The 13,084-nt window shown below is 54.3% G+C and overlaps 6 protein-coding genes across 6 annotated transcripts; 2 read left to right on the top strand and 4 right to left on the bottom strand.

Moving 5' to 3' along the window:
• Positions 1–119: 119 nt before the first annotated feature.
• On the top strand, positions 120–1,410 carry GLOTRDRAFT_125753 (amidohydrolase 2; the record flags this gene model as incomplete). The annotated part of the gene is made up of 6 exons (XM_007864242.1): positions 120–134; positions 183–483; positions 536–625; positions 673–803; positions 856–1,147; positions 1,211–1,410. The coding sequence occupies 6 exons, from the start codon at positions 120–122 to the stop codon at positions 1,408–1,410; spliced, it is 1,029 nt and encodes a 342-aa protein (XP_007862433.1).
• On the bottom strand, positions 1,376–3,706 carry GLOTRDRAFT_109691 (uncharacterized protein). The gene is made up of 8 exons (XM_007864241.1): positions 3,363–3,706; positions 3,058–3,311; positions 2,664–3,002; positions 2,257–2,607; positions 2,106–2,203; positions 2,007–2,044; positions 1,773–1,949; positions 1,376–1,708 (listed from the first exon to the last, which is right to left on the bottom strand). Exons 1-8 carry the CDS (start codon positions 3,630–3,632, stop codon positions 1,577–1,579), a joined length of 1,659 nt encoding a protein of 552 aa, XP_007862432.1. The 5' UTR covers positions 3,633–3,706; the 3' UTR covers positions 1,376–1,576.
• A 903-nt stretch (positions 3,707–4,609) lies between these two features.
• GLOTRDRAFT_103465 (mitochondrial NAD-dependent isocitrate dehydrogenase subunit 1 precursor) lies at positions 4,610–6,245 on the top strand (the record flags this gene model as incomplete). Its single annotated transcript, XM_007864240.1, has 10 exons — positions 4,610–4,660; positions 4,717–4,764; positions 4,819–4,848; positions 4,901–5,084; positions 5,143–5,435; positions 5,498–5,628; positions 5,685–5,820; positions 5,875–5,990; positions 6,049–6,131; positions 6,190–6,245. The coding sequence occupies 10 exons, from the start codon at positions 4,610–4,612 to the stop codon at positions 6,243–6,245; spliced, it is 1,128 nt and encodes a 375-aa protein (XP_007862431.1).
• Positions 6,246–6,412: 167 nt separating this feature from the next.
• Positions 6,413–7,959, bottom strand: GLOTRDRAFT_91037 (uncharacterized protein; the record flags this gene model as incomplete). Its single annotated transcript, XM_007864239.1, has 6 exons — positions 6,413–6,926; positions 7,048–7,180; positions 7,230–7,338; positions 7,376–7,531; positions 7,589–7,793; positions 7,850–7,959. The coding sequence occupies 6 exons, from the start codon at positions 7,957–7,959 to the stop codon at positions 6,413–6,415; spliced, it is 1,227 nt and encodes a 408-aa protein (XP_007862430.1).
• A 191-nt stretch (positions 7,960–8,150) lies between these two features.
• On the bottom strand, positions 8,151–9,716 carry GLOTRDRAFT_114139 (glutamine synthetase). Its single transcript, XM_007864238.1, has 5 exons — positions 9,589–9,716; positions 9,489–9,532; positions 9,026–9,386; positions 8,440–8,970; positions 8,151–8,389 (listed from the first exon to the last, which is right to left on the bottom strand). The coding sequence occupies exons 1-5, from the start codon at positions 9,674–9,676 to the stop codon at positions 8,340–8,342; spliced, it is 1,074 nt and encodes a 357-aa protein (XP_007862429.1). The 5' UTR covers positions 9,677–9,716; the 3' UTR covers positions 8,151–8,339.
• A 1,710-nt stretch (positions 9,717–11,426) lies between these two features.
• On the bottom strand, positions 11,427–13,035 carry GLOTRDRAFT_109689 (DnaJ-domain-containing protein). The gene is made up of 9 exons (XM_007864237.1): positions 12,968–13,035; positions 12,886–12,895; positions 12,780–12,828; positions 12,616–12,712; positions 12,434–12,529; positions 12,268–12,349; positions 12,037–12,195; positions 11,876–11,977; positions 11,427–11,818 (listed from the first exon to the last, which is right to left on the bottom strand). The coding sequence occupies exons 1-9, from the start codon at positions 13,021–13,023 to the stop codon at positions 11,525–11,527; spliced, it is 945 nt and encodes a 314-aa protein (XP_007862428.1). The 5' UTR covers positions 13,024–13,035; the 3' UTR covers positions 11,427–11,524.
• Between the last annotated feature and the right edge of the window lie 49 nt (positions 13,036–13,084).

Raw genomic sequence — 13,084 nt, 5'->3', positions numbered from 1 at the left:
CCCCTCGACGCAGATCTGTCGTAGCCATATTGCCCGACTTCAGCATGTGAAGGGCTACCGTCGCAAACCCAGGAGCCAACTACTGCCAGTGGCCCTTCCTCCTACCTCCAGTGTCCACCATGTCCGCAAGTAAGGTCAGTTTACAGGACGGCATTACCTTCGCGTCTACTTAGATATGACAGAACATTTCAGGAGAACGGATAGATTTCCACCACCATTTCTTTCCTTCTAGTCTGAAGAAAGCAGACCAGAACGTACAAGTCGGTTGGAAGACTCCCGCCGAAAACCTGCCTTGGTCTCCTGATATCAGCCTAAAAGCGATGAACGAACTGGCCATCCGCAAAGCAGTCCTTTCTCTGCCCGCTGGAACGTACTCGCGTCTCCAAGCTCGAGAATATAACAGATACGCAGCCAGTGTATGCTCAGCACACCCGGATAGATTCCGATTTTTTGCTACCCTTCCCGACTTGCGAGACGTCGAAGGTACGCGGGTCCTCTCTTTCGCGCCAGAACTGACGATCATGGTTGCCTGAAGGCGCGTTGGACGAGATTAATTATGCCATGGACGACCTAGGTGCCGACGGAATCGCCCTATCCTCGTCGTACGGAGATTCGGACAATAGAGGTACAGCTCTAGATTATCCTATCTGCCCGCTCACCAACATTTTGCAGTTTACTGCGGTGACGACCGTTTAGACCCCATTTGGCATCTACTGGACCGACGGAAGGCTGTCGTATTCCTGCACGGCGCCCAGATACGGACATCGTATCCCCACCCTTTCCTCGGGATCCCCATCGTCGAGGTAAAGTGCGCCATAACTACCGCGCACGGAATTCATCCGACCTACATCAAAGGTACCCCACGAAACCTTCAGAGCCGCCGCACAGCTGGTTGTAACCGGCAGGAAACGGAAGTATTCGAATGTGAAGATCATCCTGGCCCATCTCGGCGGCACCGTCCCATTTCTGGCATCTCGAGTTGCCGTGTTGTCTCGGCATATGGGCTGTCCCCTGACGCCCGAAGAAATATTGCAAGACTTCAAGAGCTTCTATTACGAGCTTGCACTGAGCGGATACGAGACAACACTCGCTGCAATCCAAAGCTTCGTACCGACGGATCGCCTCCTCTTTGGTTCCGACATACCTGGTAAGCGCATCATTTTGTCCTTGCCCTACGTTCCTGATGTATACTGCTTTTTTGTGGCCACAGCTGTCTCGACGGAAATGGTTCAATGGTTCAACAAGAACGCGGATTCTTTTTTCAAGGACCAACCGCCCGCTGCAGTACAAGCGGTCATGCACAAGAACGCGCTTCGCCTCCTCCCAGGATTGGACAAGCCGTTCCAAACGCCCTGCAAGAACTCACCATTCGAACCTGCAAACACCTTCGGAGCTCTGTACATCCACTGAGGACCCGAACGCCCACACGCCAGTACATGTTCAAAAGCAAGATACAGGATAAATTACTTGTGTAACATTAGTGGTATAGATGTAACTACAAAATCCCGATAGTGTTGTACGTCTACGGTAATGTGCCAGAGCAAACTCGATAACATCGGATAGTCGCGTCAGATCGTTATTGTCGCAGCCAGCGAAGGATCTCCGCGTGTCCCTCGCCGCCCGCGAGTAAAGCCTGCCCGTGCCTTCCTTTCGGATCGTACCATAGACCCTTGCGGATTCCGTGAGAGCGCAGGTATCGTTTCACTCGCTGCGACAACAAACGGCACGATTGTGAGGAAATCGCGCTGACCACAACTCAGCACAAAGCTTACCTCAGCATTAACTATGGCGTCCTTCCCACCGAGAAGGAACATGGTCCGAGCGGGGTCACGCGCATTGGGTATCTCTTCGTACCAAAGCGAGTTGGAGGACCAGTCGAAATGCCGCTGCAGCAGGTTTGCAACGCCAAGTTCAGTGCCTACGAAATACCGCATTATCAACTCGAGACCCTAGAAACGCGCGTCGAGCATCAGCAAGTGTTGTCACGCTGAATGAGTGGTACTCACGTTGGAGCAGGGACGGTATAGGAAATTGTAGCAGACGTCTGCGGAGAGGGGAGTCAATTCAGTAGGAACGAGGTCCAAGCAGGGAGGTTAGACACCCACCGCCCTCCCATGAGCAGAATGTGACGGGATCTACGAAGCAGGATCGGTAGACCATCTCAGGATGCGACTTGAGCATCCAACCATGCACGTATGATCCACTAAAACCCCCGGCTTAGAAATGTCGAGCATGGCACCAAGAATAAAAACATACTTGGAATGGCTCAGAAGGGTGATACCTTTACTTCTCTCCTCGTCTGAGGTTTCCTTCTCGCTGTCACTATCCTCATTGCTGACATCCCGAACCCAGTTCAAGCTCTTCAACAGCTCGGCAAGCGTGTCAGCCATCTCATGTCGACCCATGGGTTTCAGGAACCGGGGGTGGAATATATCTTGGCTAATTTGTGGTTGCAGGGGAACGAGCAGAGGCCGGTCAGGGAACGTCTCGTGCAAATGGGTCAGGAAGAGCTTGTATTGGGTCAGACCGAGACCAAGTCCGTGCAGGAAGACGATAGGATGGGGACCAGTCGCTGGGCTCCACCCTTCGGGTACGCGGACCATATACCTGGAGAGGCAGGTTTCGTCAAATCATCACTTCTGTCTCTAAAGAAAGGGCCGTACTCCATATTCTTGTATCGCCCGAACTGAGCTCCCCATCCGTACTGGCACCATTTCCGTATACTGTAATTGGCAGCCGTTACGAACAGGTACCAGACTAGCGGACGAAACGAGACGTTGACAGGGTCCAATGTCAGAAGAATGGGCTTGATATCAGGGTTTGATCCGCGAGGAATCGTAGAGCCAGTGCGCATCTCGATCATATTCAGGGCATCGTCAAGGGCGGCACGCTGTGCAGGTGATAGGCTATCCAACGGGGGCAGGGCCTCGTTGAATATGGACCAATATAACCATGCATAGACTTCCTGAGTGTGGATCTGGGACCAGGGAGCTTTGCCAAACCTAGTGAATGTAAGCAACCGCGTAACACGGGTGGTGGAGATCACTGCGTGCTCACCAAATCCGTAAGCAGTTACGGAAATCAATCGCTCGAGGGTCGCTGTATTCAAGCTTGGTCAAAGCTTCCGCTGGACTGCCAGGCCGCTCGTCTTCCAATGTCTCCTCGTCGAATCCATCCTCGGGAAGGGAGGCCAGGCCTGCTTGCAGAACACGAGAGAAGGCGGCCTGGAGCTCGACGAGATTCCCAGCCGGAAGTGGGGAAGGACCAGAGACGTATCTTGACAACTGATAGTAATATATGCTGAAGAACGCCTGATAACGCGTAAATGAGCACTGTACGATGAAGTCAACCGGGTAGACTACCTCGCATACAGCCGCACCGAAGGCGGCCGCTTCGTGCCAGGACAGGAACCATACCCTTCCAGACCATAAGTTGTAGACAACATACGCCCATGACAGAGGAACAATCGACCAGATGGGTCCGACAGCGAAGACGAGGACCAGGTAGAATGACACGTCTCGCTTGCGGGCTGCCAACGCTACTTCAGACGGGTCGCGTACAACGTCGCTCGCTTCCTGAGACATCCTGGGGTCGAGCTGCCCGGCCAAGTCGCAAGGGGGACGGCTGTCCATAGCGGAGAGGAGCCTAGTTTTAACCGCCAGCCAAACTCGAGACTTCCTGGGCTCTCGCGCTGTTGGTTCCCTGCGAGAGGATCGAACGACCGCATGCCATTTCCAGAAATTTGGCTTATGTAAGGCATTCGATCGTCCATTAACGTGCGAAACCGCCAGCCACCGTCGCGTCCCCTGCAGTCCAATGAGCCCCGAAGATCTGATTCGAGTGGCATAGTAGAGCATGTATACGAGGCCTTTCCGAGGACAGGGTTGATAGTTGAATGTGATGGAAGTGGATATAATGCCGAGACGTTCTTCATTTTGATTTTTGACCGCCAGCCCCTCTCACGAGGCCGAACGCATAATTTGCTCGTGCGAAGGCAGAGCATTCTAGATTTATCCTATAGGGTCACCCAGACGGCCTGGAGACCAGGATAGGATCATCTGTGGTGATGAGGCATACTTGGACGGTTTATATCCAGAATGCTTCCAGTATTGTTACGGAGGCCTAGGTATTCTCACATGCTTGGGTGATAGTTAACTTCCACGAGTTACTCGGCGACTTCGTGTACTTGGTCTCCAAAAATGTATACTGACTTTTAAAGAATAGCTAACCCCGGAGAATGATCTGGGAAGCTACCACAAGTGACCTTGATGAACGGTACAAGTCCAACCCATCCGGATGGGATACAACCATGCCGCCCGGGCGGCCGGAGAAAGTAGTACAGAGAGACCCGAATCCTCGATGGAAGACGCAGATCAAAGGCAACTAGTGTCAGTATTCGTGGCCAGTCCCTGCTGTAAGTACGTGCAGACTGCGGCCCTGCGCTCGAGCTCAGACGCGACGGAGGAAAGAGCAAGCGCACCTGCCGAACGACGATGACGTTTCCCACGTGGGTCCAGCGTTAGCACGTGGAGCAGTCTTGCCTCCTCAACTGTTCCTGCTGCTCCCGACTTTGTGAATATTTCCTCCCTCACCTCCCTCGACGTCGGCCATGATTCGCAACGCCCTCGCCTCGTCTACGCGCCCTGCGCTCACCCACGCCGTAAGCTGCTCGAATCTGTGTTTTCTGACCAGGACTTATGGTTTTTCGCGTAAAAGAGGACGGCGACCACCCTGTCTGCTGGTTTCCCGAAGGTCGCTCAGAGGGTATGGGGTCACTCATATGATCGTCTTCCTGAATACAAATTCACGTATCAATAGCTACCGACCAAGTATGGAGGTGTCTATACGGTATGTTGCACCCAGCTGAGCACGTCCTGCTCGGACTGACGATCCTAACTAGGTCACCCTCATTCCTGGTGACGGTATCGGTCAAGAAATTACGGACTCCGTCAAGGAAATTTTCGAATACGTGAACGCTCCCATTGAGTGGGAGCAGTACAACGTATCCGGCATGTCCTCCTCCGGCGAGGACCTCTTCAAGCAGGCCTTGGAAAGCTTACGGCGAAACAGGGTCGGGCTCAAGGGTTAGTTGCGGACAGGGTGCAATCTAGTTTTGCGCATCTCTTATTATGCAATCCGCAGGTATCCTCTTCACCCCTATCTCCCAGTCTGGCCACATATCATGGAATGTGGCTATGCGGCAGCAGCTCGACATCTATGCCTCTGTCGTCCTCTGCAAGTCTCTCCCAGGTTTCCCCACCCGCCACAATAACGTCGACTTCGCCATCATCCGTGAGAACACCGAGGGTGAGTACTCTGGCCTGGAGCACCAGAGCTACCCCGGTGTTGTTGAGAGCTTGAAGGTCTCGACGAGGGCCAAGACCGAGCGGATATGCCGGTTCGCCTTCGACTTTGCGCTGAAGAACAACCGCAAGGTATGTTTCTCGCATTGCCTGTGCCTGGGACCGCGTAGGAACATATGGTGCTGGTTGTATAGAAAGTTACTTGCGTGCACAAGGCCAACATCATGAAATTGGGTGATGGTCTGTTCCTCAACACCTTCCGTCGTATTGCCGAGGAGTACAAGAGCACGGGTATCACTGCCAATGACATGATTGTGGACAATACGTGAGTTCCTGAACAGCGTTCAATAAGTTTGGATTCTGGTTGACATTGTGACCTAGTTCCATGCAGTTGGTTGCTCGTCCTCAGCAATTCGATGTTATGGTCATGCCCAATCTTTATGGTGCCATTGTATCGAACATTGGCGCGGCTCTCGTTGGTGGCCCAGGTATCGTCCCTGGTTGCAATATTGGCAGGGTCAGTGGATTTTGAAGTGCTCAATGACAAGCATTATCTAAAGTCTCATACTAGGACTATGCCCTGTTCGAGCCCGGATGCCGTCACGTCGCCCAGGATATCATGGGTACTAACCGTGCCAACCCCGCCGCTATGATCCTCAGCGCTACCATGATGCTGAGACACTTGGGGTGCGCATCGTAGATCCATCTGTGCATTTTCGTTCCGCTGATACCGAGGATATTGCAGGCTGGACAACATTGCTAACAGCATTGCAAGCTCGACATTCAACGTTATCAACGCAGGCAAAGTCAGGACCGCAGATATGGGAGGTTCGTGAAGCAAGCATGTCCCGTTCCATACTTCGCTCATTGTCCATTATGTTCTCAGGATCTGCTACGACGTCGGACTTCACCGCTGAGATTATCAAGAACCTGCATGCATAGGTCCATGTATGTGTGCGTTTAGGCGTGCGGTGGGGAGGTGGTCCAAAAAGGCATAGCCTGGTAGACTGTATTGTTTATTCGTCTGTTATGATTAGACAGAACATAACACTAATGGACATACCCGAGTGAGAATGGACGTCCTAGTAGATCGAAGTGCCAGATATACACTAGGGTATCTCGAGCGCACTGAAGTCAATAGCGTCATACTCTGGGTCTGCAAATTCATCTGGCGGTTCTGACGCCCTGGCATCGAGAGGCTTCGCCTGTGGTACTTCTACTTTGGGGGCTATTTGGTTTGCCTCAGGCTCTTGCTTGACGGGAGGCCCTGCTTCAGTGGTCGATGATGACAGGGCTTCACGGTCCGTCTCTCCTTCTTCCAACTTGACCCCGCCACTCGGGTCCTCCTGCTTCTTCTTCCTCAGCTGCAAGATAGTCTCGCATTTGACCTCGCCTCTCTCGCCCCACCCGCCGACTTCGGGTCTGAACTCGCAGTACAGGCCGAAGCCTTTCCTGTTCAGTTCGTCGGGTTCGTAGCTCTCGGCTAACAGGCGCATAGCGCCGAGGACGTGCGGCGCGGTTTGGCGGAGGGAGCGGGTGATGTAGGAGTATGCAGAGCTTGGAGGGGTGGGTTTGTTGGCTGCCATGCCGAGCCACGCGTTGGACGCGGTTTGGTAGAGTGGACTAGAAGCATGAGAGGTCAACAAGGTACATGCAGGTGGAAAAGACAGTACAAACATTCTGAGTTGGTAGCGGCGAGGATCATCAAATGGCTCCATTCCGCAAAGGCAGATCTTGGACTCACCTCCTGCCCATGAGCTCCACGTACGGCTGCATGCCTCCCTTGCTTGGTTCAGGTATTTCGCTCTTCTTGCTCTGTCCATATATGCCAATGGAGACGCCTTTGGTTACTGCGTTCATTTCGGTATACACGGACGCTATATGCGATTGTCAATCGAGTGCGAGGCCCGACGAAAGGCAACTGACCGATGCTCAGCGCTTCTTCACGTTTAAAGCCCAGTCGCTCAGCGACTACGGTGGCCCAGGCCATCATAATCGGAGCGCGGTTGATCACGGTTGACTTTGTCCGCAGCAACTGAGGAACACCGGTAGAGCGTGCGGTCAGAAGTGACAAGGATGATGAAGCGACCCGAGCTTGCCTCTTCATCTATTATTTCCTTGAACTCCAGACTGCCGAACGATGCTCCTTCGAGTTCGTCCGCAGGCTTGCCCGGCAGGAACTCGTTGCCTTCTTCATCCTTCCTCCGTCTCTTTCTCGGCGGGGGAGCCTTGGATGCACGTCAGCACAAACCCCTGGTACCGTTATAACCGAGGACACCACTTACCACCGAGGCAGACGAGGACGGGCCGGCGGACTCACTGGTACTGCTGCTCCCAACAGGCTTCCTCTTCGGCGCAGTCTCCTTGATCCCCGCCTTCTTCAGCGCCTCAAGGACCATCCTCCGGTCCTTCTTGTCGTCCACGCCCGCAAACGCAAGCATAGAGTTCGTCAGCATGCCCAAGTCCGCACGGGTGTTCCATTTCTTCAGTCTAGGGGACGGGCCATTGGAGTCCGAGTCAGAATGCAGGGAGCACCAAGTACGCACATCTTGCCCGCGGCAGCCATCGCCCTTGGGACTGGCATGCCATGGTCGGTGAGAACCTTGAGAAAGGCGGCGACGGAGAGCTTCTGGTCGCTGGTCGAGGCGTCCGACATGATGGCAGACGAGCTCAGTACGCGAGGCTGATGTCGATCCCTCGAGCATTGCAAGATCTATGACGGAATTCGAAGGCTGTGCAGAGGGAAGCCTGAGCCCCGTCTCGCTTTTGACGCGACGACCATCTGACACAGAGCCCGTCGCTGACGCTCGACCCGCTCCCCATGACCTCCGCTGCACCACATTGCATCACGGTCCCCTATCCCGGTCAAAAATTATTTTGTTTATTCCTCCAGAACCCGATGTACAATGTCTCAGACTTCTGCGTCCACATTCACCGTCAAGAATAGTAGTACTACCACAGCCTGATGGTCCATTGACAAATATTAGAGACAAATCGAGAACTCTACGATCTAAGAACACCGATGACGATCGCCGTCTAGTTGATAAGGGTGGTCTCGACGATGATGCCCGTGACACGGTACGGGTCTGGCAGAGCATTAGCACAGAGCAGCGCCTGACTTCGAATCTACACGTACCAATGTTGGAGGCAGGACGTCTGTCCTCGAGGTAGCCGTAGCCCTGGGCAGCGACGTGCCTCGGTACACGGATGGATGCGCCACGGTTGGCGACACCGCTGCTGAAAGTACCGATGTGGCCCGTCTCATGGCGACCGGTCAACCGCAGGTCGTTGTCCTCCCCGTAGACAGCAATGTGCTCATCGTGCCTCTTGCTGAGCTTCTCGATCGCAGCCTCGATGTGCTTCATTCCTCCCTCCTCGCGCATCGCCTTCGTGGAGAAGTTGGTGTGCGCGCCCGCGCCGTTCCAGTCACCCTGCAGCGGCTTGGGGTGGAAGGACACCTTGATGCCCCACTGCTCCGCGATGCGGACAAGAAGGTAACGCGCCATCCAGAGGTGGTCACCCATGGAGATGCCCTCGCACGGGCCGACCTGGAACTCCCACTGGGAGGGCATGACCTCGGCGTTGATACCGCTGATGTTGACACCGGCGTAGAGACACGCACGGTAGTGCGCCTCGATCAGGTCACGAGCGAAGACCTTGCCAGTACCTATGAGGGATACGTTAGACGGCGGAGCGGGACAGTGACCATGCTTTATGCATACCGGCACCGCAGTAGTAAGGGCCCTGGGGACCAGGGAAACCACCCTTGGGCCAGCCGTAGGGGGTACCATCGACGTCGAAGAGGGTGTACTCCTGCTCGATACCGAACCAGGGTTCCTGGTCCTTGGCGAGGTCCATGATCTTCTTGGCATGGTGACGGTAGTTCGTCCTGTTCGGGGTGCCGTCGTTGTTGTAGGTCTCGGCGAGGACGAGGATGTTGTCGCCGCGGCGGAAGGGGTCCTTGAAGATGGCGGCGGGACGGAGGTAGACATCCGAATCGTGGCCGGGTGCCTGGTTGGTCGAGGAGCCGTCGAAGTCCCAGATGCGGAGCTGGCCGATATCGGTGACCTTCTTGCTCACAGTCTATTCAGAGGCGAGTTAGAACAGCGTCATTCAGGATGAGTACGAAAGATCGGAGAAATCGCAGCGTGGGCGGGCGCAGAACGGCAAGAAGACGCAACGTACCGTCGTCTTTGAACGCAGACCACCATCCCCGTCTATCCAGACGTCTAGAGAAGGAGCGATAAGCTGGGAACGCGCCGATAAGAGACGGCAGAGCGCTTACACTCGGCCTGAATCTTGTCGCCCTGAGGGAGCTCGAGGTAGGGGGCGAGGAGGTCGGGGCGGTACTGGTATGGAGAGGACGAGGCCATGTTTGTAGTGAGGAGGCGACGGAGCAAGAGAGAGAGGAATAAGGATTACCGGCGCCCCTCTCAGGCTAAAGATGTGCTGCCCGGCCTGTTTACGTCTGTTTACCCAAGGCACATGCCAGTACAGCCAGGCGGCGCTCTCCGCGGCCCCGGCCCCGCCTCGGACGTCCTCGTCCGTTTCACCTGTTTCGACCGGTTTCTGCCCCCCTTTCTACGCCTTTCTGCATGCCTCTGTCGCGGCCAGCAGCGCGCTCGCATGCTGTGTGTCCTCAACGAGCGACTGCAAAAAATTACTGTCGCGCGTCCGCCCCGCTTCCGAGCGTTCCGACGCGCCAGATATCGGCCGATGTTATCTGGGCCCCATTCAATGGTTGCCGTACTCCCCAGCCCGCCCCGCCCAATCGCGTTCGCCCTGAATCAATTGTCTGATACCCGTTCCGCGACATGGCCACTGGCCAGAACGATCCGTATCATTCTCTTTCCATGCTAATACATTGTAGCAGCATCTCATGACTGGCATACATGTACTTGAGCTTCGACTGCTCTACTAGGGCATGGTCTTGGGTAGGGACCATCGATGTCAGACGCTAACCGTGGGCGTTGATGCATGCTACTGCCTTGTCCGGACCGGGTGGCATCCATGAAGTACCTCCGACTACCCCATACTCTCGTGCTTGGCATGTATACTTCATGGCCAAGTAATGCTGGGAAGCTGAACTGGACTTACGACTCGTACATTCATATCGAGCTGTAGGAATATCTGTCATAAAACTCATGTTCTGACAATGCTGCCAAGGCCACACCTCGGAAGCCGTTCCGTGACACTGGCCGCTCTGAAGTTGTGCGAGGATTGAAGGGGTCCGTAGGTGAACCAGAGGACACGTCTCCGGATATCCCGTAACGTAAGAAAGATGGCAGTTGTTCATCCAAGATGCCTCCAGAGAAGAGCAGATACCCCGCGACCGGCTCATCGTGCTGCCTCTGTCGCCGTTCGAATTTGAGCGACCTCGCCAGAATCTAATCAGTGGATAATCATCGGAGTTATAGATTGTGGCTGTCGTTTGGTGCTCAACAATGAAGTATAAAGGCATCACCAGTTGTGTAGCATGTCATATCTTTGTATCTGGAAAGCCTTCGTAAGTTAGGACCTCTACCTTTCATCAAACAGTGAGCCCGTAGAATTGGAGTACACTTGTGCTTGCTAAGGGATTAATGACCACTTGTTCCTGTCGCTGTGCAACCTAATGGACGACACACCTATTCAAGTTCTCCGGGGCATCTCAAGCTCTGGGCCAAATAGGCGGCAGCATTTCTTGGGATCTCGTGAGTCTCAACAGAAGACTAACCGACCGAACGACTTACCGCGCAGGGAAGATCTTCAGCACTGTGTATGCGAGAAGCCTGCGCACAACGGGGTGAGTGACGGCATGCGAGCTCAAAGGCACTGGGGTGCATATTTCAGACCGTTCTCAACAGCGGTCAGCTCCACTCCAACAGCGTAAAGGGACCCAGCTTGCAGGCAGCCGCAAGCAAAATTCAGGGGGACGTCGGCAGGTAAAAGGTGTTGCATTTTTTAATCAATGACTAGCGTCCCGGTAGATATCAGCGGCCCTGTTGCAAACGGCTTGTTACTAAGCCCGGCATGCTTGGACCGCTCGTGGTCGTCGTCTGGCATGCATTGCTGCAGAGTTCATGGCGCCGAGACAAGCCGATAGGCGCCAATATCCTACTGTTAGCGGCCGCGGGTCGGATACACTGCTGTCTAGTTCGCTGATCAGACACGTTGTCTGGAATTCAAGCTCGTTACGTAGTCTAAGGACAAACGACCGGATGAATAACACTCATCGAACATCACCGCTTCCGCACGGCCTTCCTCCGCTTGCCACCTGCCTTGGTGGTCGCCAGAGGCTTCCCGTTCCTGGCAGGACCTTCAGACACATCCCCCGTGCTGGTGGTCTCTCCGCCGCTGGCTTCGTCATCAACTGAGGCATCAACCTCAGCCTTCTCGTCCATCGGCGACTCTGCGGGTCTGCCTGTGACTCTTGAAATTTGCGACGTCAGAAGCGAGATGAACCAGGTACGCTTGAGGGAGGGAGGAGTAGCTGCGGAAGTATCGAGAGGCAATCGGCTGCCATCCGACTCGAGCTGGACGAGATGACGGTTGAGACACACTAACATGGGGTGGTAGCAGAGACAACGCACGATGAAGACCTCTTGGCCGTCGACGACCATGTCGATGAATTTACCGGGTACAACATTGCCATCTTCATCCAACCTTGGCGGCCCTCCAATATTCACCTTTACCTGACGGAAAACAGAATTTTCAATCATTGATACGTGGAAGGAAATCCGGTGAACCCTACCTTTCTTGGCCCTTCCAAAGGATTCATCTTCGGGCCCCAAGCGGCCGTCCGAGCCTCGCGTATGAAACGTTCAATACGTTCCACATCCCGTTTGTAATTGAGACGTTGGACGACATATTGTAGACCGCTGCTCAAGATGATCAAGAACGCGAGGACGCTCTGGGACAATGGCAACGGCCAACACAATCAGTGCACGAGTCTCAGACAAATCGGTGACATGAGGTAGCTCACTCCAAGACCAGGACGGAAGCGAGAATAATAATAGCCGGTCCCTTTCCACCTCGGGAAGCCATTCTTGTAGAAGAAATCGTAGCTAAGTTGGGCGACAGATTAAATAAGTCTTCACTTCATTTCGGCAATGATCAGCCATTTTTGCGCATGGCAATCGGTTGCTCACCGCTCCCGTCCGGCTGGACTCTTGAGGATGGATGCGACGAGACCCAGCCGCGCGAACCTCTCATGGATACCCTTGACATCAGGATTCTTATCCGGACTGCAAAAAGCATCGCGGAGATGAATCGCGATAGTTAAGATAGATGATTAAAAGCGGGCGAAAAGATCCGGAGATGAACCACATACTGGAGCTGTAAACTCTTCTTCCTGTAGGCCTTATTGATTTCGGCCACGGACGCGGTGGAGGGTACCTCTAGCCACGAGTAGAATGTCGTCCCCTTGCCTGGATGATTTCGGAACGGGTGAAGGGTGAGCATGTGTAGCAGTCGTACGAGACGTGGAGGGCGCACCTTCCGCGGCTTCTATCTGCGCTGTAAGGTCGAAGATCTCGTGGTCTTCCTTCCCATGTCAAATGTCAATACCCACTCCAGGCCATGAGCGTAAAACAATTTGCACCTTAGTCCATCTAAGAAAGTGAGGACCGTCAGCTGTCAAGGCTGAAAGAGTCCAGGAAACACTCCGAGGTGGAGGTACTCACCCATAAGCAGCCGACACCAGTGCCAGCACCGTCAGCAGTAGGAAAACAAACCGCATTGCAGATCTCTCTTGCAGAGACACTGAGAGATATTATGGGACTGGTGTAACGGCAGAGCTG

This window comes from Gloeophyllum trabeum (assembly GCF_000344685.1).
Source record: "Gloeophyllum trabeum ATCC 11539 unplaced genomic scaffold GLOTRscaffold_00002, whole genome shotgun sequence".
Lineage (NCBI taxonomy): Eukaryota > Fungi > Basidiomycota > Agaricomycetes > Gloeophyllales > Gloeophyllaceae > Gloeophyllum > Gloeophyllum trabeum.
Note: the sequence above shows the minus strand (reverse complement) of the source record. Positions and strands in the feature narration are given on the sequence as shown.